The sequence below is a fragment of the Mandrillus leucophaeus genome, unplaced genomic scaffold (genome assembly GCF_000951045.1).
Source record: "Mandrillus leucophaeus isolate KB7577 unplaced genomic scaffold, Mleu.le_1.0 Scaffold75, whole genome shotgun sequence".
NCBI classification, from domain to species: domain Eukaryota; kingdom Metazoa; phylum Chordata; class Mammalia; order Primates; family Cercopithecidae; genus Mandrillus; species Mandrillus leucophaeus.
The window spans coordinates 322,086-344,697 of NW_012108141.1; the positions used below are offsets into that span (position 1 = coordinate 322,086).

Below are 22,612 nucleotides of genomic sequence, written 5' to 3' on the forward strand. Positions count from 1 at the left end.
AGATAGAAAGAAAGAAAGAAACATGGTTATCATTATCCAGCCTATAGTAACTATATAACAAAAACACCAAGGAAAGTTTGTAGATAATATATTTTGGCTGTCTTCTAAACAGGTACTTCAGGTCGTCCACAGGATCACAAGTGTAGTGGCTGATGGGAACTTGAGGTTCTAGGTCCAGGGCTTCAGGTATCACAGACTTAATTCTTGATAGATGTATCCAACTATCTAATCCTAGTACCTTGGCTACAGAAGGCGTGGCCAGTACCACTGAAAACAGTCCCTTCCATTTGGGTTACAGTTATTGAACAGATGATCCCTCTGTCCATGTTTTAACAAGTGCTTTATCTCCTGGCCTGATTTTGGATTGTTGGTTAGTTCCTGGTATGGGAAGCCTTTGAGTTGCAAATTTTTGTAAAGCCTGCTGAAATTGTCCTAGGTTAACTAGGTATTTTACTAAACTGGCTGTTTCTGGACTGGTTAATTAAGTAATTAATTTCATTAATTAGATCATTACTTAAGAATGGTCTTCTGTGTAACATTTCATATGGGCTTATATTAATTTTTTCTCTAGGGGTATTACAAATCCTTAAAAGAGCTATGGGCGGTGAGCTGATCCAAGTTTCTAATGTTTCCTTATATAGCTTAATGCTCATTTTAGAGTTTGGTTAGCACTTTCTACTTTCCCAGAGGATTGAGGCCTCCATGCTGAATGTAAATAGTATCCGATTCCAAGAGCTTTTAGCAACCCCTTGAGTTATTTGGGAGATAAATGATGGACCTTTGTCACTTTGGAGACTCTGAGGTAACCCAAACCAGGGGATTATTTCTTTTAAGAGAAACGTATAACCTCGTTAGCCTTCTCTGTTCTGGTAGGGTAAGCTTTGACCCAGCCAGTAAAGGTATATATCTATTAACACTGACAAAAACTTGAATCCTCTGCAAGCTGGCATATGGATGAAGTCTAATTGCCAGTCTTTCCCTGGGTAAGTTCCTCTCCTCTGGACCGGTTCTATTAGAGGAGGCTTTTTGCTTCCTGGTTTGTTAAGTGCACACAGTGAACAGGCTTGAAAGACCTGCTTAACCACCAAAGCTAAGTTAGGCCCAGTGAAGAACATGGTCAGGTTGGCATCTCTCACCATATAGAAAGAGTCATCCAGAGGTTTTATAATCCTCCATTGGGGTTGTTTGAGGGAGATGTATTTTCGTTCCCATATACCACCAGGATCCTTGTTTTTGTCCCCCTCGCCCCTTTATTAACTGTTCTTCCTGTAGTGTATATTTAGGTTCCACTGGGGAATCAGTCATAGAAAGGAATCAGTACTAGGGTCTGTTGGGATTGCACCCTGAGGGCTGCAGCTTTGGCTTCTCTATCAGCCTTTCTGTTCCCTTGTGCTATAGGGGTTAAGCCCCTTTGATACTCTCTACAATGGATTATAGCTATGGCCTTTGGCGGGTGTATTGCTTCCAATAGCTGAAAATTTCAGGCCTGTGTTTTATAGGGGAGTGTTTGCTAGTTGGTAGTCCCCTTTCTTTCCAGACTGTAACATGAGCATGAACCACAAGGAATACATATGTAGAATCTGTGTAGATGTCAAGCTTTTGTCCCAACATTAATGCTCGGGTGAGAGCAATGATTTCAGCCTTTTTTGCTGATGTGCCAGGGTGCAGTGGCTGGGTTTCAGTAATAGTGTTGTGATTTACTATTGCATATCCAGATCAGTGCTCCCAATTTGACACAAAACTACTGCTGGCTGTGAACCAATCATCTTCCGAATGTGGGAGAGGCTGATGTTTTTCAATCAGGCGGGCTAACATATGTATTTACAATGACCTGCTCACAGGAATGATTGGTTATTGGGCCTATGAGTAGCAATGAAGCTGGATTCGAAGTATTACAGGTTTTAAGGGTTACACCTGGATTGTCTGGGAGCATGTCCTGGTAGTTGGTTAACCTTTCCCCCATCATCCAGATGTGTCCCTTTATCTCTAAGACTGATTTTACCTAATTTCCAATGGTTGGCAGAGAGCAACTTTCGTGGCTTCCTCCACTAACATAGCAAGGGCTGGTATTGCCAGCAGGCAACTTGGCCATCCCAAGACCACTCCATCAAACCTTTTTGAAAAGTAGGTGGTTGGTCTAGGTTGTGATCCTAATTTCCGGGCTAGCATTCCCACAGCTATGCCCTTCTTCTCTGCTTAAGTTAGGCCTGGGATGCCAAGAGCAGGAGCCTGGGTAAGGGCCTGTTTTGGCTTGGTGAAGGCTTCTCTCATGTCGGGGATCCATTCCATTAGCTCGTTTTCAGGTCCACCTTGTTGCTTCATACAGGGACTTTGCCATGAGCCCAAAGTTTGGCACCCATATCCTGCAAAATCTGGCCATTCCCAAAAAGCAACAAAGTTGCTGCTTGGTGGTAGGGGGTAGGGTGGAGAGGGTGGGAGGTGGGTAGGAAAGTCAAGTCATATATGGCTTACACTTGTTTCATGGATATTTGCTGGTTCTGGGTTTTAAGACATATCGTAAATATTGGACCTATTGGAGGGTAATCTGAGCCTTCTTTTTGGACATTTTGTATCCCCTGTCAGCCAGGAAATTCAAGGTTTTTATAGTACTTTGGTAGAAGCCTCCTAAGTTGGGCTACACATAAGGAGGTCATTCACATACTGGAGTACGCTCCTGTTCTCCAGTTGCAGATCCCTCAGATCCCTCCCTAAGGCTTGGGCAAAGAAATGGAGGCTATCCCAAAGTCCCTGAGGGAGCACTATCCAAGCGTATTGTTGTTTTTCTCTGGTATTAGGATTTTCCCATTCAAAGGGAAAAAAGGTATTGGGACCCTGGGGCCAGAGGAATAGAGAATAAAGTATCTTGTAAGTCTAGGACTGAGCCATTTTGCATCCCATGGCACTTGAGCCAGGAGGGTATATGGATCTGCCACCAATAGGTGGACAGGGATAATAACCTCATTAATTATTCTGAGGTCCTGTACTAACTGGCATTGCCCTGACTTTAGAATGGGTAAGATGGTGGTGTTACAGGAAGAACTGCAGGGTTTTAAGAGCCCAGTGGTAAATAATACCTCAACTATGGGTGTTGGCCTTTTCTTGCTTCCAACTTAATTGGGTATTGTTCTTTATTGGAAAAATAGTGGGGGTCTTTAAGCTGTATTTTGACTGGCACTGCTGTTTCAGCCTTCCCTGGTTTCCCAGTATGCCATACCAGTGGGTTAACCTGTTTATTAGTGTGGTCTGGGGCATTGTCTATATGTTTGACTTTTAGTAATTTCACTGGGTGACACTTCGATTGTAATAGTACCCTTATTTGAACTATCATATCTCTTCCCAACAGGGGGACTGGGCAGCTTGGTACTTCTAGAAATTCCTGTTGGAAAATTTCTCTAATTGACAAAGGAGTAAAGAATCTTGTTTGTGACTTTCCTTCTATTTCCCTAACACTCGTGGACTGGGGGGAAAGCTTTCCTGCACAAGCAGTAAGGACAGTGTAATTTGGCCCTGTATCGAAAAGAAACTGAATTTGGTTGCTCAGGATGTCCCGAGTTACTCTGGGCTCCTCGGTAGTAACTATGGTGTTCTTGGACAGGGTTGATAAGAAAGACCCCAGGCCTCTTCAGTCTTCATCTGATTCCTCTTTTAGCACTGCTGGAGTTTTGCCTGACTGAGCCTCTGGGTGGGAGTGGAGGCAGTCAATCCTCCAGTGCCAAGGATCATAAATGGCACCTTCACATTTTTGGCCTGGTTTTGGCAGAGGCTTGGTACAGTCCTTTGTCCAATGCCCAGGTTCCTTGCACTTGAAGCAAGAGCCCCTGTTGGCATTATCCTTATGACTCTTTGGGTTTCCCTTGGATGCTTTTTGGGCATTCAGGGCATCACCAATGATGGCTGCCGTAATTTTGGCTTGCTGTTTTTCTTTACTCTGTTCCCTTTTTCCTTCCTCCAGATCACAGTAGGTATACACCATATAGGTGGTATCATGAAGTTGATTTTGATTATAGTTTATGGCTCTATCTGTAGCTTTTGGAGCTTACATCTAATATCTGGTATGGATTGGCTTATAAAATGTTGTGCCATTAATATTTTGCCTTTGGGAAAGGAAGGGTCCAGATTAGTATATTTCTAAAAGGCTTTTATTTTATTCCAGGTTGCCATAAAACATGCCTGGATTTTCCTCCTTGCCCTTTGTAATCTCCCTTATTTTATTATAATTTACTTCCTTAGTTATTCCCTTTCTCATTCCTTCAAGGAGGGCCTCAGGCAATTTAGCTTAGTTGTTCATTCCCATGAATGTGTTATAGTTCCAATTAAGATCAGTAGTGGGGACTGTGTCTGGGCTCAGGTGATTTCTCTGAGGATTTCGGGTGAATAAATTGTCCACTTCCCAATGGGTGGCCTCAAAGATTCATTCCTTTTCAAAGGGGGTGCAACAGTTAGCTACAATGAAATCATCTGTAAATTTCCTAGGATTCTCAGGGTAGTTTCCTGGCTTTTCCTTACATTGTTGTATATTAGTTATAGAGAAGGAGCCTGAACTAGGAATTGCCCCTCAGCTCTTGCTACTTCCTTAAGGGGTAGAAGGGATAGAGGGACAGTCAAATATGGTGTTCACCTCTGAGTGTGAGGAGGACTTGGTAAGATCCCTAGTGATTGGGTTTTAGTCTCAGGAGCACTTGGCAAAGGGCTATATGGGGGTGGTTGCTGTTCACCCTGAGACAGGTGGCTCTTGTAAAAGGGGGTCATCTATAATATCTACTAGATTTTGGTATAGGGCCATGAAGACCTGTACATGTGGGATTTCTGACCATTTGCCCTGTCTCGTACAAAATAGGCCTAATTGCAGGATAGTGTCCAATGGTGGAGGATGCAGCCAAGCGGGGAAGCAAGTGGAATAGATGGAGAGTTTCCCATAGACGAATCAGGTGTGATAGATGTAGAGTTGCCCATAGTGGTCTGGACTTATAGAAGTATTAGAAGACCCAAATTTTACCCAGGGTGTCCTGGAAGAATTCTGGGTCCTGACCGGGGTCCCTGGGAATCTCCCCACTTTAGGGCTCCTGACTTAGTCTGTCAGACTTCTCTGACCTTAGATGAGTGCTGACACCACTTTCACCACTGATGACCCACTATGAACTTCCCTTCTTGTCCCCCGATGAAGGCTGCAGCTTCTAGAAGGCTTCGACTTCTACAATTACCTTTGGGTTTTCCTATCCCACTTAGAACAACTACTTAACTCTCTAAATTTAGGCAAGATTAAATTATAATAGATTACCTTCCACGAATCACACCCCTGCCCCATGACTTACACAGACCATCTACAACATGCCCAAACTCCCAACTTGTCCTTAACCAGTCAAGTAAGGGAAGGGGAGAATTTAGTATAAAGAAAGAAGGTTTAATTCACCTGAAATATGTGTGAGTTTGCCCTGGACAAGCCGCTGCTGCCAATTCTGTCACACATAGGGATCAGGGACTATAAGATAGAAAATAGTTCTTTCCCCTTCTGAGTAAGGCCAGCCATCCCCATTCACTCCTTGGCTTTCAGCTAACACTGGAAAGTGGTCCCAGCCAGTTACCCTCAATTACCCGGGAGCTACTAGGAAATAGTCACTGAAAGACTGAGAAAGAAAAGGACTCAGGTCCCTCACCCAAACCAGGCGGTGGCCCAGGTGAAACCTTTCAGTTTCACCAGAGAGTGGCCCTGGCCAGAAACCTGCAGTTGCCTCCGTGCTTAGATGCTTTCCACCAAAGGTCCTGAGTTGGAAAGGAAAAGAGAGCGAGAGAAAGAAATATAAAACCTAATCTTTGGGTTTACCTACTGGCTGGCTTACCAAAACATGTTCCTGGTTGAGGGTAGATGTCCAGGTTCTCGGCATTTCGAACAAAGAATTGGACAAAGCACACAAGCAAGACAAGCCAAAGCAGATATTTTTTTCAAATGGAAGTACACTTCACAGAGAGGAAGCGGGCTCAAGCAAGAAGCTCAGGAGCCTTGGTTATAGAATTTTCCGGAGTTTATATACCCTCTAGAGGTTTCCCATTGGTTTACGCTAGTGCCCTGTGACCAGTCTGATCAACTGAAGAGTAAGCCTGTGACCAGTCTGATTGGTTGTGGGAGGGGACCAATCAGAGGTACTTTCATTTTCCAGCTGCCAGGTAGCAACTGCTGCACAGCAAAAGGAGGGTTTCAAAGGGAGTAGCCTCTGATATCCAGTCAGCATGAGTCAGCCTTAGGTACTTTGCCTCCAGAACCTATTCTCCTGCCTCAATAGCATATTACATTTACTTAGTTTCTATTGTATATAATCATCCACTGCCCTCAGCCCCATCTGCCAGTCCTTGCTCGGCAAAAGCCACACTGTTGAGGCTGTGAAAGTATAGCTGAGCCTTGAACACTATGGGTTTGAAATACGAAGGTCCACTTATACACAGACTTTTTTCAGTACATATGTTGGAAAAGTTTTCTGAGATTTGCAACAATTTGAAAAAATCTGCAGATGAACTGTATGGCCTAAAAATATTTCCTGCCTCCCCTTCCACCTCTTCTGCTTCTGCCACTCCTGAGACAGCAAGACTAGCCCTTAACTCTTCAGTCTATTCAACATGAAGATAATGAGGATAAAGAGCTTTATAATGACCACTTTTGCTTAATAAATAGTAAATATATTTCTCTTATGATTTTCTTAAGAATTTTTATCTCTAGCCTATTGTAAGAATAGAGTATACAATACATATAACACAAAAAATAATGTTAATCAACTTTATATTATCAATAAGTGTTCTAGGCACCAGTAGGGAATTAGTAGTTAATTTTTGGGGGACTCAAAAGTTATACATGAATTTTTCTCATGTCAGGTAGGCACCCTTTCAAACCACAGTGTTAAAAAGTTAACGGTAATTTGACTTTATTGGTATATCAAGGTACTCAAAATGCTCAGTTAAGGCTTATTTTTGAAGGAACTAAAAATTATATATATATTTTGATACAGAGTCTCACTCTCTGTCACCCAGTCTGGAGTGCAGTGGCATGATCTTGGCTCACTGCAACCTCTCCCTCCTGCAGTCAAGTGATTCTTCTGCCTCAGTCTCCCTCCCGAGTAGAGCTGGGACTACAGGTGCCTGCCACTGCACCCGGCTAAGTTTTGTCGTTTTAGTAGAGACAGGGTTTCATCATGTTGGCCAGGCTGATCTCACACTCATGACCTGAGATAATCCGCCTGCCTTGGCCTCCCAAAGTGCTGGGATTACAGGCGTGAGTCACCGTGCCCAGCCTGATGGATGTATTCTTCAGTATGGATAAATTATAAAATAAAAAGAACGTTATATATATCTAAATGGATCTAGTGCATTTATTAATAATATAGGGAATGTTGCTTATACGTTGGAGGATTTCTTAATTCTGGTTTGGAGGTTTGCGTGTTGACTCACAAAAGTAACTGTGATGCAATACTTACTCACTCTAGGACCATCTATAAAAATGCAATATCAATTATATGAACATGATTATACTTTCGGTTTCATAGCACATCTTTCAGCAGAGCCAAAGTGAAATCATTTCACTATTCATATGAAATATCAGGACTCATGGAGTAGGCATCAAATTGAGTGGTTAGGAGCATTTCCTCTTAGGGTTGCCCTTAACCTATACTCCGATTAAGGGACCATCGATTTATCATGATAAAAAAGGGCTGCTACTCAAACTTTTTGAAATTGTTCCTCTTTGTCTCAGCCTAGCATGCAGAATGTTGAATGTAAAGAATCCTACATTTTTACATAGGGTTGGTTTCTAACTCATGCATATATTCCAGAATGCCATGACACATCAGTGAGTGCAGCAATGTGATGTGGTTGTGATGACGCTCCATGCTACCCAATGATGCACCATAAAATACCCAAAATGATCAGTCTTAATGTGAAGTATGTACTAAGTTCATGGCTTGAAAATATTGAAGATTACTTCACTTGCTCTGTAGCTCCATTTGTAAGAGTCCTTTAGTTCTTAAATATGGTTTACATAGTGTAACTATCATAATATCAAGGGTATTCATGATAGTTGTCATTTATTGAGCACTCACTATATGCTAGGATCTGGTATTACTTGTTCATGTATCTTATCCATTTGATCTGCATAAGAGCATGTAACTATCTTTATTTTTTATTTTCAGATGAGGAATCTGAATCTTTCAAATATTAAGTAACTTAGTATGTGGTGGAATTTGTATATGAAAATCCACATTGGTTTGACTCTTAAGCTCATCCAAAACACTAAGCTATGCTGCCCCCATGATCTAGGTTATGTGCCACATCATTGTAAATGATCACCCTCTAAATTTCCAACTGGAAAAAGACTAAGCAATTTCCAATATAAATAGTCCACTTTCTCTTCAAATAGAAAGTGAAACATTTCTGATGACTGATCTGCACAATGTGTTTTCACTTCAATAACAAGAGTAAGAAAATGGAAAGTATTGCATATATTAAATAGCTTGATTTAACCTCAATGTATACATATATCAAAACATCATGTCATATACTACAAATATGAAGTTACTTGTCAATCAAAAAGAAGAAGAAAATGAGAAAAATAGGGCTAGAACAGAAAGGAAGCCTATGAGAGCATAAAGGTGCAACAGTGTAGATCAACTGTGAACTCCAAACAAAGTCTCCAAAAGAATCTTTTGAAATCTTTGGGCAAGTCTCTCAGTCTCTCTGAATCACAATTGCCTCATCCACCAGAACAGATGACAGCGCAGGCCCCTACTTCACTTTGGAATGGGCATGACACTTTTCTAGCCTTATTTCCCATACTTGGTCATACCCTGACATCAGGTCTTTATTCCATGTAAAAGAGTTGCTGGGAAGGGCTTTGAGGGGCCTCCTCATCTTTCCACAGAGCTTTCCATTAAACAGAGGCAAAATTAAATAATGTCCTAGTTTTCCATGGCACTCTGAACCTTCTTATCATTTGATGTATTAGAATTACTTTGTATCTGGCCCACACCGCTGAGCTCCTGGTGAACCTATACTGCTCCTCTTCATAAAAAATAAAGCAGGTGGCTCACACAAAATACACTCTCAACAAATGTGGAATAGAAGGCATGATTCATGATTATTTCATTCTACTAAATGCATGATATTATTTAGACTATACACTGTGATATACCATTAAAAATAAGTGATCTTTTAAAATATTTCCCAGAATTAGGACAGATGCACTGTGACTCACATTATTATTATTATTATTATTATTTGAGTTGGAGTCTCGCTCTGTCACCCAGGCTGGAGTGCAGTGGCATGACCTTGGCTCACTGCAACCTCTGCCTCCCGGGTTCAGGGAAGTCTCCTGTCTCAGCCCTCCCGAGTAGCTAGAATTACAGGCACGCGCCACCACGCCCGGCTAATTTTCTTTGCGTTTTTAGTAGAGATGGGGTTTCACCATCTTGGTCAGGCTACTCTCGAACTCCTGACCCTCAGGTGATCCACCCACCTCGGCCTCCCAAAGTACTGGGATTACAGGCATGAGCCACTGCGCCTGGCCTGACCCACATTCTTAAAAGGGCTGTGTTACTGCAACCATCAGGAAAGAGATACATATCTCCAGGTGAAGGAAAATGAACAATGGTTTTTCTCTTCTTTAAGTCAAGAAAAATCCAGTTCTTTAGTTGACAGTACATCCAAGTTAGTCAAATTAAGCAGCTTCCTGCCTCCTCTTCATTTTATCTACTTGTCATGATTAAATATCCTACTAGGTTGTAAGTGGGCCCTCAATGCTGACCTTTTTATCTTGGGATTTGAGAGGCACAGTCTAGAACACTATCCTTCACCTAAATGCCAATATGCCACCAGTAGAAATTATCCTTTAGGTTAAATATTGTTCTTCCCAGAAACCCTGTTCTCAAGGATCAGTTTAATCCTAAATTCCTTTATCAGAGTGGAAAACAGCAGATTTCAGAGTCAGATGAAGAATTCAAATCCACCTGGCTTTGAACATTATGGACTGTGGGATGGTGTAGGTAAAATTTTAAGTGTATAATTTGGCAATAATAAATATTAATGTTGATGAGGGCCCTGGGCCACGTAAAGAAATAGGGAGTGAGGGGATTTGAAATTCTGGCCACTTTCACAGAAATGGGTGGGAAGGGGTTCTTGATTGAGATAGAAGCCCATCCTACATGAAACAATTCCTCATTAAGAGCGCTCTCTCATCCTTTATCCTTGTTGGAAACATCAGGCAAAGTCATTCTTGGTCTTAAAGTACTTTTACATCTAAATACGGAACTCTTCTATTTAATCCCCGTCTGTTGTAGATGTTAAGTATACAAAGACGTCAGAATTTGAAACGTCGGGACTTTTAACTGTCTGATACTAGTTCCCAAACCCCAGTCCTGCTGGCCCTCAAAAACGGCTTGCAGCTAGAGGTTTTAAGTTCCACTTCCTCTCCGCGAATCCTTACGCACGCGGGAGGCGGGGCGTGTGTCCTCCGCGCGTGGTTTTCGGGTAGCACCTTCTGGGGCGCCGCCTGCCTCCACCCACGGCCCGGCCTTGACGTCATGGGCTGCGGCCCCCTCCCGGCTGAGCCTATAAAGCAGCAGGTGCGCGCCGCCCTACAGACGTTCGCACACCTGGGTGACAGCGCCCCAGAGGTCCCGGGACAGCCCGAGGCGCCGCGCCCGCCGCCCCGAGCTCCCCAAGCCTTGGAGAGCGGCGCACACTCCCGGTCTCCACTCGCTCTTCCAACACCCGCTCCTTTTGGCCGCAACTCGCGTCCCAGAGACCGAGTTGCCCCAGAGACCGAGACGCCGCCGCTCCGAAGGACCAATGAGAGCCCCGCTGCTGCCACCGGCGCCGGTGGTGCTGTCGCTCTTGATACTCGGCTCAGGTGAGGATTCACCGGCGCTGAACTGCTGGACTGTCCTCCCATGGCAGGCAAAAGCTGTTGCCTCTTGAGTTTGGCTCTTGCTTCTCCAAAAATCGCCCTTTAGCTCCCCGGACCCTGCGCCTCAGGAGGTGATCACTGTAGCTCCCTCCCTAGGAGGAAGAAAGAAGGGCAGATGTCTCAGACGTCCAGGACAAGGTGCCTCAGACGTCCAGGACAAGGTGTCCCAGAGAATCCCTGTACTTTTTCTTTCCTTCACCTGAGGAGACGGGAGAGACCATTTGAACCTAACCCTTCGTTTCACAGATTAAAAAGACCAAGGTCTAGAGAGGTGAAGTGTTTTCCGCAGATCTTGGACCCAGCAGTGTTTGCTGCCTCCTGCCTAATTCTCCATCTCCTCTGTCTAGTGATTTTTTCTTTACCTTCCTAGAGGGACTCAGAGTGTCCTGGCGAGGGGTTAAAAGCACCACTCTGATGCTGTTTTATTGAGACCTAAGAAAAAGCAAGATAAAGCAGTGCCTTAACTCTGGGCCCCAAATCTTAGTACTCAGTTTATTGTCTATGTAGTAGTAGTAGTAATAATAATAATAATGAAAAATGACAATAATAATCGATATAATTAACCACTGTTTATATTATGTTTTACATTTTATGTACATAATCTTTTAAAAATATGAACACATATTAAGAAAATCTGATATTTATATCTAGAACCTATTGAAATCGTCCAGGATGGCATTCTAGCCAAAAAAGAGATGCATTTGGAATGTGAAGTGATGGGAATTTTTAGACATTACCCATCAAGTAATTGTATTAGATTAATTTGCCAATTTGGCGGGTTTTTTTTCATGTGGAAATTAATGTGGATTATCTGTGGAAAAGAAAAACTTCATAAAAGCAGCTCTGTAATTGGGACAGCTGAATTTGCTTGCTGGCAAAAATGTAAAGTTTCTTTCATAGAAATGACTCAATCACAAACAATAGCACATGTGCAATAACTGCTTTGATGTCAAAAGATAAACATTTCTTCCTAACACAGCTGACTGGAGAGAAAGGCACCCCACTTTACCTTTTCTTTTTTTCCCTTATTCTGTCCCCTGCAGGCCATTATGCTGCTGGAATGGACCGCAATGACACCTACTCTGGGAAGCGTGAACCATTTTCTGGGGACCACAGTGCTGATGGATTTGAGGTTACCTCAAGAAGTGAGATGTCTTCAGGAAGTGAAATTTCCCCTGTGAGTGAAATGCCTTCTAGTAGTGAACTGTCCTCGGGAGTCGACTATGACTATTCAGAAGAGTATGATAACGAACCGCAAATACCTGGCTATATTGTCGATGATTCAGTCAGAGGTGAGTAGAGGATAAAGCAAAAATATGGCCTATGAGATGTGGGTTTATATGAGCAAAGCTGCTTCAGAAGTGGAGCTGCTCCCCAGATTTTTTAGTGGCTTTATTGTATGTACCTCTGTTGGATATCCCCTAGGTAAACTGAGACAAAAAGAACCATAATGTGGACACATCCTATCTGGCCGGAGTGATCATAAATGATGTATGTCTCATTTTTAAACCTAATCTTCGCAGTGACTTTAAGTAGGAATTGTCATCCTCATTTTACAGATGTGATGACTGAAGCCCAAACAAGTTTTGCTCTAGGTTCCACAGGTAACAAGCAGATGAGTTAAAATTAGAGCTCCAGTTTGTTTGATTCTATGCAGAAGAGACGCTAAGCTCTTTCCCACTATGCTACATGACTCCCATTCTGAGAGACAAATTTAGACATTAACCATTCCTATCTACTTTGTATCTATCTTAGCTTTTGTATCCCCTTCCCCCACACCACCACAGATAACTGCATTTTAACACAAATAAGGGAGCAGAGGAAGTAATGGGACAGGAGGCATTAGACTTTAGTATTTAAGTACTAGGTGGTGAGAAACTGATGGAATAATAATAATAATAATGCCATCTGGAAATATTAAAGAAGGCTGAATATACATAGATTTTGTATTGCTAAAATCACTCTTTAATCCCAAATCGCATTTGTTAGTTATATAATAGTGACCCATGGTTTCTTTCACTTTCCTGTTATCTCATATTTTAAAAAGGCCCTTTCTTTGGAGTGAAAGTGCCAAAGTGAGAGATAAATATTGCGTACTTTGGAGTTTGAAGGAAGAAGAGGTTAACAATAAACAAGATCTAAATATCCTAAGAGCATCCACTACAGAGGCAGGGCAAGATGGTTTCAGAGCTCTTGAAGGCCTTTTCTGTCCTGGCTTGAGTTTCCCTGGCTTCTCCCAGGGAAACTGTCTGGTTCTGAGAACTGGTGAAGGGACATCAAGTGGTACCACAGGGACAGTGACTGGAGTGAGTGGGAGGTGAGAAAACCTTTAGCACACACTCCACTTAATTCCCCTCCTTCTGAAAGTGTACTTTTCTGTGAGGTGGGGAAGGGGTTTATGTGTGCTTATTTTTGAAGGCATGAGATTAGACCATCAAGGTGTCTAGAAACTGTTCTCTTAAACATGTTTCAAGTTGTTAACACTTCAGAAGGCCAAGTAAATGATTAGTAGTACGAATGATGACTAGTGCTTAAAATTGCAATGCATTGTGAAATAGAGTGAAAATGTTGGCTGAATACCTTCACAAGGCTAAGTTAAATGTCCATGATGTTAGTGCTTATTGCGACACTTCAGCATAGTGTCTATTTATTATTTGCCTCCGTCTATATAGTTTGTCATCTATCTGATAAAGTGAGTTATGTTCATTCAAAATATTTCTCTTAAAGGACTTTTCTATCTTTTGCTTTTTTATCATCAGAGAAAAGTTTCAGCATAAAAATTGCATAACCACCTCTTAAACATTTGCTACTAATTTTACTTTTGTTAAATGTTATAATAATCTGCTAAAATATTCAGTATTTATTTTGCATTTCCTTAATCACAGATATTCTGTCTTTGATACCCTAGTTGACCTTCACTATGTTTCTTATGTTTTGTATTTAATGGGTGCTGCATGACCATTATGACTAACAGTATTTTCTCTTTACTGAAATCTGTTTGCTAAATATTCACTTGGATAAACCTCTTCAGACATTAGCATAACAAAATGCACATCACTAACATGGAAAGCCCTTTCCTATCTTTGGTATGTGGGTAAACTACACCTTGCATAACTGCAAGACTGAACAAAAGTTTCTGTGGATCTGATAAGATAAATCTCTTAAGCATTGAATACAAATGTTCCTGGGCTCCTGTTTTCAAATAGATTGACCACAGAAATGAGCTCCATGGAAAGTATCAATTTGATTATAGTCTGTTGTAATCTGGGAGTTGGAGCATTATAACGTAGAGTAACTCTAATTTATAATTCTCATTTTTTTCCACCTGCATGTGGTACTCACTAATTCCCAACTATAATCATGAGTGGACACTACTTTTTGGTAGAAAAAACCTGAAAATTATACATTATAGTTATTCAATCCTTTCTAACTTTTATATTGTGTTAGGTAACGAGGTGTGCATGGCTGTTACCCCTGTGAGCTCTCACTGCTATGACATCTTTCTCTCGTGTCTCTAAAATGATATTCAAGTTTGAGAGACTCTTGTCAGTAAATCTTTTCTGTTTTAGTTGAACAGGTAGTTAAGCCCCCCAAAAACAAGACCGAAAGTGAAAATACTTCAGATAAACCCAAAAGAAAGAAAAAGGGAGGCAAAAATGGAAAAAGTAGAAGAAACAGAAAGAAGAAAAATCCATGTAATGCAGAATTTCAAAATTTCTGCATTCACGGGGAATGCAAATATATAGAGCACCTGGAAGCAGTGACATGCAAGTAAGTTTTCCCCAAAGTATATACAATTCTGTATTTCTAGCACCATGTCTGAAACCCCTAACTGCAGGAAACCATTTATTTTTCCAATGTGTAAACCAAGGGTCAGTAAACTCTTTGTTAAAGCACCAGATAGTAAGTATTATAGGCTTAGTGGGCCAAGATTGTTATATGTACTTAAACAATCAATTAAAGTGTAACCATTTAAAAATGTAAAAATTGGTGGGTGCAGTGGTTCACACCTGTATTCCCAGCACTTTGGGGGTCGAGGTGGGCAGATCCCTTGAGCCCAAGAGCTCGAGACCAGCCTGGGCAACATGGGGTGAAACCCCATCTCTGCAAAAAATACAGAAGAATTTAGCTGAGTACAATGGTGACAGCCTGTAGTCCCAGCAACCTGGGAGGCTGAGGTGGGAGAATTGCTTGAGCTCGAGAGGTTGAGACTGCAGTGAGCTGTGATCGCACCACTACACTCCAGCCTGGGTGACAGAGCGAGGCCCTGTCTCAAAACAAAACAGAAATGTAAAAACTATTCTTTGCATGCAGGTTGTTTAACAAAACAAAAAAGCAGCAAATGGCCAGATTTGACCCATGGGCTGTAGTTTGCTGACCCCTGGTATAAACCATTATTTTTTGTGCATGCTCGTGCTTGCTCTGTCTCTCTCTTTCTTTCTATATATATATGTGTGTGTGTGTATATATACACACACACACATACATATATGTGCGTGTATTTTTAAAAAACTCCTTTAAAAAGGGACCTAAAAGTAATTTTTACATAATCTTCCACGTTGTTTTAACCTCCTCTCCGCTTACCTCCCACAAGCTGCTAGCACATTAAATAATAGTGGAATGTATCAACTGCATAACAAATCACTGAACTCATCAGTTGGTCATAAAAGAAACACAAAGAATGGCAAGGTGTGTCTTCTTGGAATATCACACCCAAACTAATCTCAACTTGTTCTTATACTAATAGATGCTTAGTTAGAATGCATTCTGTGTCTCATTATTTAAAATATGAATACATGGCATAACTTTTTTAGTGTCGGAATTAAATGGTTCTTTATGATCTGGAAAGTAAGCTTAAGATACACAGAATGTTTTTGTGATTATAATTTTTAAATGTGAATTGTTTGTAGATGTCAGCAAGAATATTTCGGTGAACGGTGTGGGGAAAAGTCCATGAAAACTCACAGCATGCTTGACAGTAGTTTATCAAAAATTGCATTAGCAGCCATAGCTGCCTTTATGTCTGCTGTGATCCTCACAGCTATTGCTGTTATTACAGTCCAGTAAGTATGACATAACTTACAAATTCTTAACACAATAATGGGAGGTTAATTTTTTCAGTATTTCTCTCACACTCTGGTATTTTAGATGAATTATTCTATTGTTGTCACATGATCTTTGGTTTATATTTTTGTATTTTATTGACAAATATCACAGAAAGTGGTCAATATTTATGACCGTGGCCACCATTGAAATTTAATATGTAAAGCCCTTTTATAGAAGATCTAGAAAATTTTTGAACTTAAATAATTGAGGGTTTTATTTCATGTCATTTTTCTGCTCATGGTTACTTTAGAATCTCAGAAAATATTTATATCTTCTGTGAAATCCTATGCTTCATCAAGTCTCAGAAGCTAATTAAGACCTGGTTTGTAGGAGGTTCATAGTATCAGACATACTGCTTTGATACCAAAAACGACAAAGAACTACAAATCATCAGCAGCCAAGAAGAGATGTGTTTTCTGCTCATGTTAGAATGCAAAATTCTGAGTTAGGAATATAACATGGTACTAATTTACTTACAGCCTATGCTTATTTTGTTACTATCAAATATGAGGACTAAATTGTTAAAAAATAAATTTCCATCATATGACATGGCATAGCAAGCAAGGACAATTCTATTACTGTTTCATTACAGCATATCTTCCCTCTGCTCATAATAACAGATCACACACTTCACTTCATCACTAGTGAATGTTAGGACTAGACTGTCCCAGGTAGTAGGCACTGATGGGTGCATCAAAATGGCATTGTCTGTCAAACAGAAGTCACTGAATGAGGGAAGTTGGGGGAGGACATGAATGGCTCTGTGATGACTCATGTCCTACTAGAGCTTGGGAAAAGCAAGGGACTCATTCTTCTAATTTTAGGTCTTGGTAAATAACCTTAACAGCTATCCAGTGTGTACATGATCTACCAAGACTACCATTCAGGAAACAAGGGTTTATCTTCTGCCATTGTTTACAATTATTTTAAATTTAGATCATATCATGATAAAATGACACAAATTATTTCATCATGCATATAAAGTTTGATATGTAGCTTAAATTTGTTTTGTACACCCTAGAATTTGTCCTGGTTTTTTAGTACCACAAGCCAGATATGCAAAGGGGTTTAGGAGAGGGACTCTCAGACAAATCATTATTATTTTTAAGGATAGAACAAAACAATCGCTAGTTAAGGAAGATGTTTTGTAGTAATTAAACTTGTAATTATTCGGCTTGAAATATTTCCTAATTTTTGCGGGAAGAATGGATAGATTTTGTTATGTTAGCACTCTTAAAATTAAACAGTGGCTTTTTTCCCGTTGTCTCCCATGTTCTCCTTGTGTTTGAAACATAAAACAAACACTAAACCTAAGCAAAAGTTGCTGGGTTTGTTTTCTTAATTGAGGTGAGTTTTTCCCTCTACTATTACAATAAAAGAAAACTTTTTAGGATTTTAATGATAATGTTTTGTGGTGGGTTAAAGACCTCCTAACAACAGGGGTTGTTTATACAACAACTAGAAGTTTTTAAATAATTGAGTTTTTAAAGTGGAAAGTAGCAGTAAATTAAACTAGAAGGATATATATTATATCTAGAAATAAATAAAGCTCAACTTGTTTTGTAAGCCTGTTTTAAAAATATTTAATCATTTACTTTGTGCGAGCATAGAGTCTTCCTGTGGCAAAACTATACTAGCATCTTCTCCAATTGTGCATGGCAGCTGTGCTAAGTTCTGCAAAAACAAGAGATCCGGATATGTTTCATACCTTCTCAGAACTGGCATATCAAGACACATTTATTTAAATATAAGTCCTCTGGAAATAGGTTTATATAAAGTCAACATAAATACCCCCTTAGAAATTGGTAATATTTTATAGCCAGATTTAGGTTTAGTGTCAAGTGTAGTGATTACTGGTCTATCACTACTCATGAAGTAGAACCCCCTGTGCTCATAAAAACCCCAGTCAAACATATAGATGAATAGAGCTTTGATAACATTAAAATGCCTTGTTCTCTGAAGTCTTAGAAAACGATACGTCAGGAAATACGAAGGAGAAGCTGAGGAACGAAAGAAACTTCGACAAGAGAATGGAAATGTACATGCTATAGCATAACTGAAGATAAAATTACAGGTTTGAGTTTTAAAATATATCTTTAGATCATATCCTATAATTTAAAAAATTTAACACTATATAATCTCAAGAAAAATATGGAATGTGTTCTTAATTATGTATACATTATGAACAATGGCTATATTAAAGTATTATTCTTTGAGTATGAGATGGAATTCAGTATTGAGAATAGACTATGTGTTTAATCAGTATTATTAGGGATATAAATATGAGAGACTGATCCTATTCTCAAAGAACTTATTGTTTAGTAGATAGGAAAAAAAAAATGTAAGAAACCAGAATACTAGAGATGTAAAATAAATGTCATGGGAAAGGAACTAATGGAGTATAAGAAGTTTCCAATGAAAATCAGAAAGAATCCAGTGGAATTTATTTAGGGAGGAGGAAAATATGTGTTCAGGATGGCCTTGGAAGTGAACCTTGAAGGACTAGTAAGATTGGTTCAAGAAACTGTGAATGGAAAGGAAGGGTTATGCTGAGAAATGGAATAGATCATTTTAGAAACTTGTGAAAAATGGCTTAGTCTAAATGAGTGTTAGGGGAAATACAGTTGTGATGATAGGTTGAGCTCACATGGTGGAGAGCCACAGTTGGGGGTGCTTGCACTAAAAATGTGAGGGCATGGAGACAGACAATAGGTTGAATACTCTTTTTTACAAAAGGAAATAGAAAGGGAGGGGGATGTAAATTTGATAAATAGGTTGGTGAGAACATATATTTTATTTTATTGTAAAGAGCTGAGCATGTTGTGGGTATAGGGTAAGAAAGTGTGAAGAGGAATATTTCATTGACAATGAAAGTGAGAGGCTAAGGAAGAAAACTCCCAGAGGATGAGGGAGGCAAGGAAATCAAGAACACACTTGATTTCTGTCAGTCTGTCAGAAGTCTGCCTGAAGAAGGAACTTTATTTCCTTAGACATTCAAGAGAGATGATGTCATTTCAGTTATTGATTGTCTAACTTCTGTAGGTTTAAGGTTACTTGAGGGCTGGGCACTGTGGCTGAGGCCTATAATCCCAGCACTTTGGGAGGCTGAGGTGGGCGGATCACCTGAGGTCAGGAGTGCAAGACCAGTCTAGCCAACGTGGTGAAACCTTTTCTATACTAAAAATACAAAAAAAAATAGCTGGGTGTGGTGGTGAGTGCCTGTAATTCCAGCTACTCGGGAGGCTGAGGCAGGTGAATTGCTTGAATCGGGAGGTGGAGGTTGCAGTAATCTGAGATCGTGCCATTGCACTCCAACCTGGGCAACAAGAGTGAAACTCCATCTTAAAAAAAAAAAAAAAAAGAAAGAGTTACTTGAGGTGCTTGTTGAATATGCATATTCCTAAGCCCAACCCTAAATCCACTGAATCAGAATTTCTATTTTTAATGTACACTCCAGATGGTTCTGATGCTTGAACAACACTATATTTAGCATTGGTTAAGTACAGATATTTTGTTATTAGCCTATTGCAGAATTAGCTCAATAATTCATAAAATGGATAATTATTCATACCAATGCTATGCTCAGTATTTATTGCATCAAAGTTTTTAATGTGTTGGCTTAATGTGGTAAAGCTAAGACCACCAATGTGAATAAGGACGAATTTTTGGTTATTTTAGTGCCACTGAGATTTTTCAGCATAGATCCCAGAATTATTTTAGGAAAGAGAATATGCTGTGCTAGCACATAGTGGCTGCCTAGTAACTGGTAGTTACTATTATTATGCCCTTGGTACTAATTTTCCTAAATTAAAAGTATATCATAAATACACTGAGACACTTAATCTTTGATTTTAATTATGTCCACTGCATAGATTTGGTTATGAAAACTATTTCTCATGACTGCTGTTGCATTTTTATTAGCAGAATTTGATGCAACAGGTTTGAGCATATGCAGACTTCTACTGAAGTAGGTGTATAATCAAAGCGGGTGTGAAAGACGAACTCAAGCCAAAGTAAGAGTTGGTCTCTGAAAAATCAGCATTTCTCATACGATGTACTAGAAAACAACTGATAGAAATTCTGATTCCTGATTATGCTTTAAAGTTTCTTAAAGATCAGCTGGAATTGAGCTTATCTGTAACATTTTGTTTTATTTTATTTTCTCACAGGATATCACATTGGAGTCACTGCCAAGTCATAGCCATAGATAATGAGTTGGTCCTCTTTCCAGTGGATCATAAGACAATGGACCTTTTTTGTTATGATGGTTTTAAACTTTCAATTGTCACTTTTTATGCTATTTCTGTATATAAAGGTGCACGAAGGTAAAAAGTATTTTTTCAAGTTGTAAATAATTTATTTAATATTTAATGGAAGTGTATTTATTTTACAGCTCATTAAACTTTTTTAACCAAACAAATTGAGAGTTTGAATATTAGTTTTGATATTGCAAGACTCCAGTGTATTTTTCTCCTAACAGTTGGTTGATCATTTAGAAGGCTTTTCTCCCTCTTTTTACTGTCTTTATGTTCTTTTTTAAAACTTATTTTTTTATTAGATGACACTCTTCATGGGAAAATTACAATCTAGAGTCACATAGTTCTCCCACAAACATGAATGTTTATAATAATACTCCCAAATTGGTCTTACTTATGCAATGTAGAACTTATACCAAGTGCTGTTAATTATAAAAGCATCTAGAATCAAGATAAGGTGCTACCTCTCTGTTACAGTGGACCTAGATATCATAAAAGAAAGCAAACTCACTGCCCATCACTATGACCATCATAGACAAGGAGAGAAAAATAGGTTTGAATATTACAAAAGTGACATATTAAGAGAACCAGGAAGTATTTACGTTTGAGACTTCTTTCCCTAATATCAAGACATGAATGTATGAAGTATCTAAAACCCACTTCTTCTTTCCCTCCCCTTGTTACTCTTTTCTTACAATATTGTATTTTAAACCAATGTGTGGTGTATTGGTGGTAGATGCTCTTTCAAGAACACTAAGGTTATGGGATGCCTCACAGTTCGATGTCTGGCTGATGAACTAAGTTGCCTGCTTACAAAACAAAACAACCTTTATGATATGTGTATGGGGGCATGGGGACTATTACCAGAGATCATCTCATACAAGAGAAATTCATGAATGAAAGGTGCATTAAGCATCAACACCTTCATATGTCTCTGGCATATTATCCACCATATCCTTGTCCAGTGATCATCTAACCAATGAGCTCCCAGCCTCAGCTATACTTTATCACCACTTGAAGAGTTTCAAATGTCTAAGCTCCTAGACTCCCCTCCCAGAGGCTCCCATTTCAATGGACTGGAGTGAGTTGTTGGTATTAACATTTTAAAAAGATCCTTAGATATTTCCTATATGCAGCTAGTGTTGAGCCTCATCCTAGTTCACTAATATTTTTTGCTGATGATTCAAGTGTAGTGGAAGATAGAAAAGCTCTGCCTTCGAGACATTTACCACCTAGTTAGCAGGAGGTGGTATGTTTTCTCAATGCAGTGCAGTAAATGACTGGCTGAGGTGTGCAGCAGGAATCCCTAGGATAGCTCCCAGGAAGCCATCACCCAGCTCAGCCTGAATGAGTCAGGGAGGGCTTCCTGGAGAGATGCTACCTGAAACTGTTTTGAAGGATGTATAGGAGTTACGGAGAGAAGATTGTTACAGGCATAATCAAAACTACAAAGTCACCAAACAATATGACCTTTAAAAAAAATACAGAAAATCATTCAGCATCATTGAGACTAACTGTGAAGTCAAAAGAGGATCTAAGGAAGCTGGGTGGTAAGGGCAGGGTCACCCTGTAGACCATGGGGAGCAATGGGAAATCAGGGTAGAAACTTGATCAAATTTTCATTCCAGATAGGTCATCAGACCACAGTGGAGGGGAGGGATTTTAGCCAAGTCAAAGGTCAGAAGATAGGCTTAGAAGCAATTGAGCTATTCCAGGTGGGATGTAAAGAACATCTGAAGCTAAGAAGGGAAACTCAACATGGATTTGAAGTTTTATAAAAACATAAACACATAGCGGGGGTCACTGAGGTGCACCTGTAGTCTCAGCTACTTGCGAAGCTGAGGCTGGACAAAAGCTTGAGCCCAGGAGTTCGAGACTACTGTGTTATGATCACACATATGAATAGCTACTGCACTCCAGCCTCAGAAATGTTACAAGACCTCGTATCTGAAAAAAAACAAAACAAAAATGACAAAAATGATTATTTATTATAAAAAGAAGGCTGAGAGTAATGAGATAATGCAAGAAGAGAAGAAATCTGGGATCACTCAGATTCCTGGCTTCAATGGCTAGGTGGCTGGTGAAATGATTTAAAGTAAGGAATCCTTGAACTGGCTTGTTCTATATTTTAGAAGGGAAACACAGCTTTTCATGTATTTTTGACTGAAGAATGGCTCTTCTCTATTTTGTAAAGTTATCCTTTTACATTCGTGATAGATTTACGAGGAAATAACTATCAGCCTGGCCAGTTAGTCAATTAAATCAACCCTGATCCTTACCTCACATTTGAGATTGAACATGGGGAAGA

At 39.9% G+C, this 22,612-nt stretch overlaps 1 protein-coding gene across 1 annotated transcript; it reads left to right on the forward strand.

Annotated features, from left to right (window-relative positions):
• Nucleotides 1-10,576: 10,576 nt before the first annotated feature.
• Nucleotides 10,577-20,468, forward strand: AREG (amphiregulin). Its single transcript, XM_011966156.1, has 6 exons — nucleotides 10,577-10,885; nucleotides 11,986-12,234; nucleotides 14,512-14,713; nucleotides 15,853-16,005; nucleotides 18,011-18,122; nucleotides 20,218-20,468. Exons 1-5 carry the CDS (start codon nucleotides 10,825-10,827, stop codon nucleotides 18,102-18,104), a joined length of 759 nt encoding a protein of 252 aa, XP_011821546.1. The 5' UTR covers nucleotides 10,577-10,824; the 3' UTR covers nucleotides 18,105-18,122; nucleotides 20,218-20,468.
• Nucleotides 20,469-22,612: the final 2,144 nt, after the last annotated feature.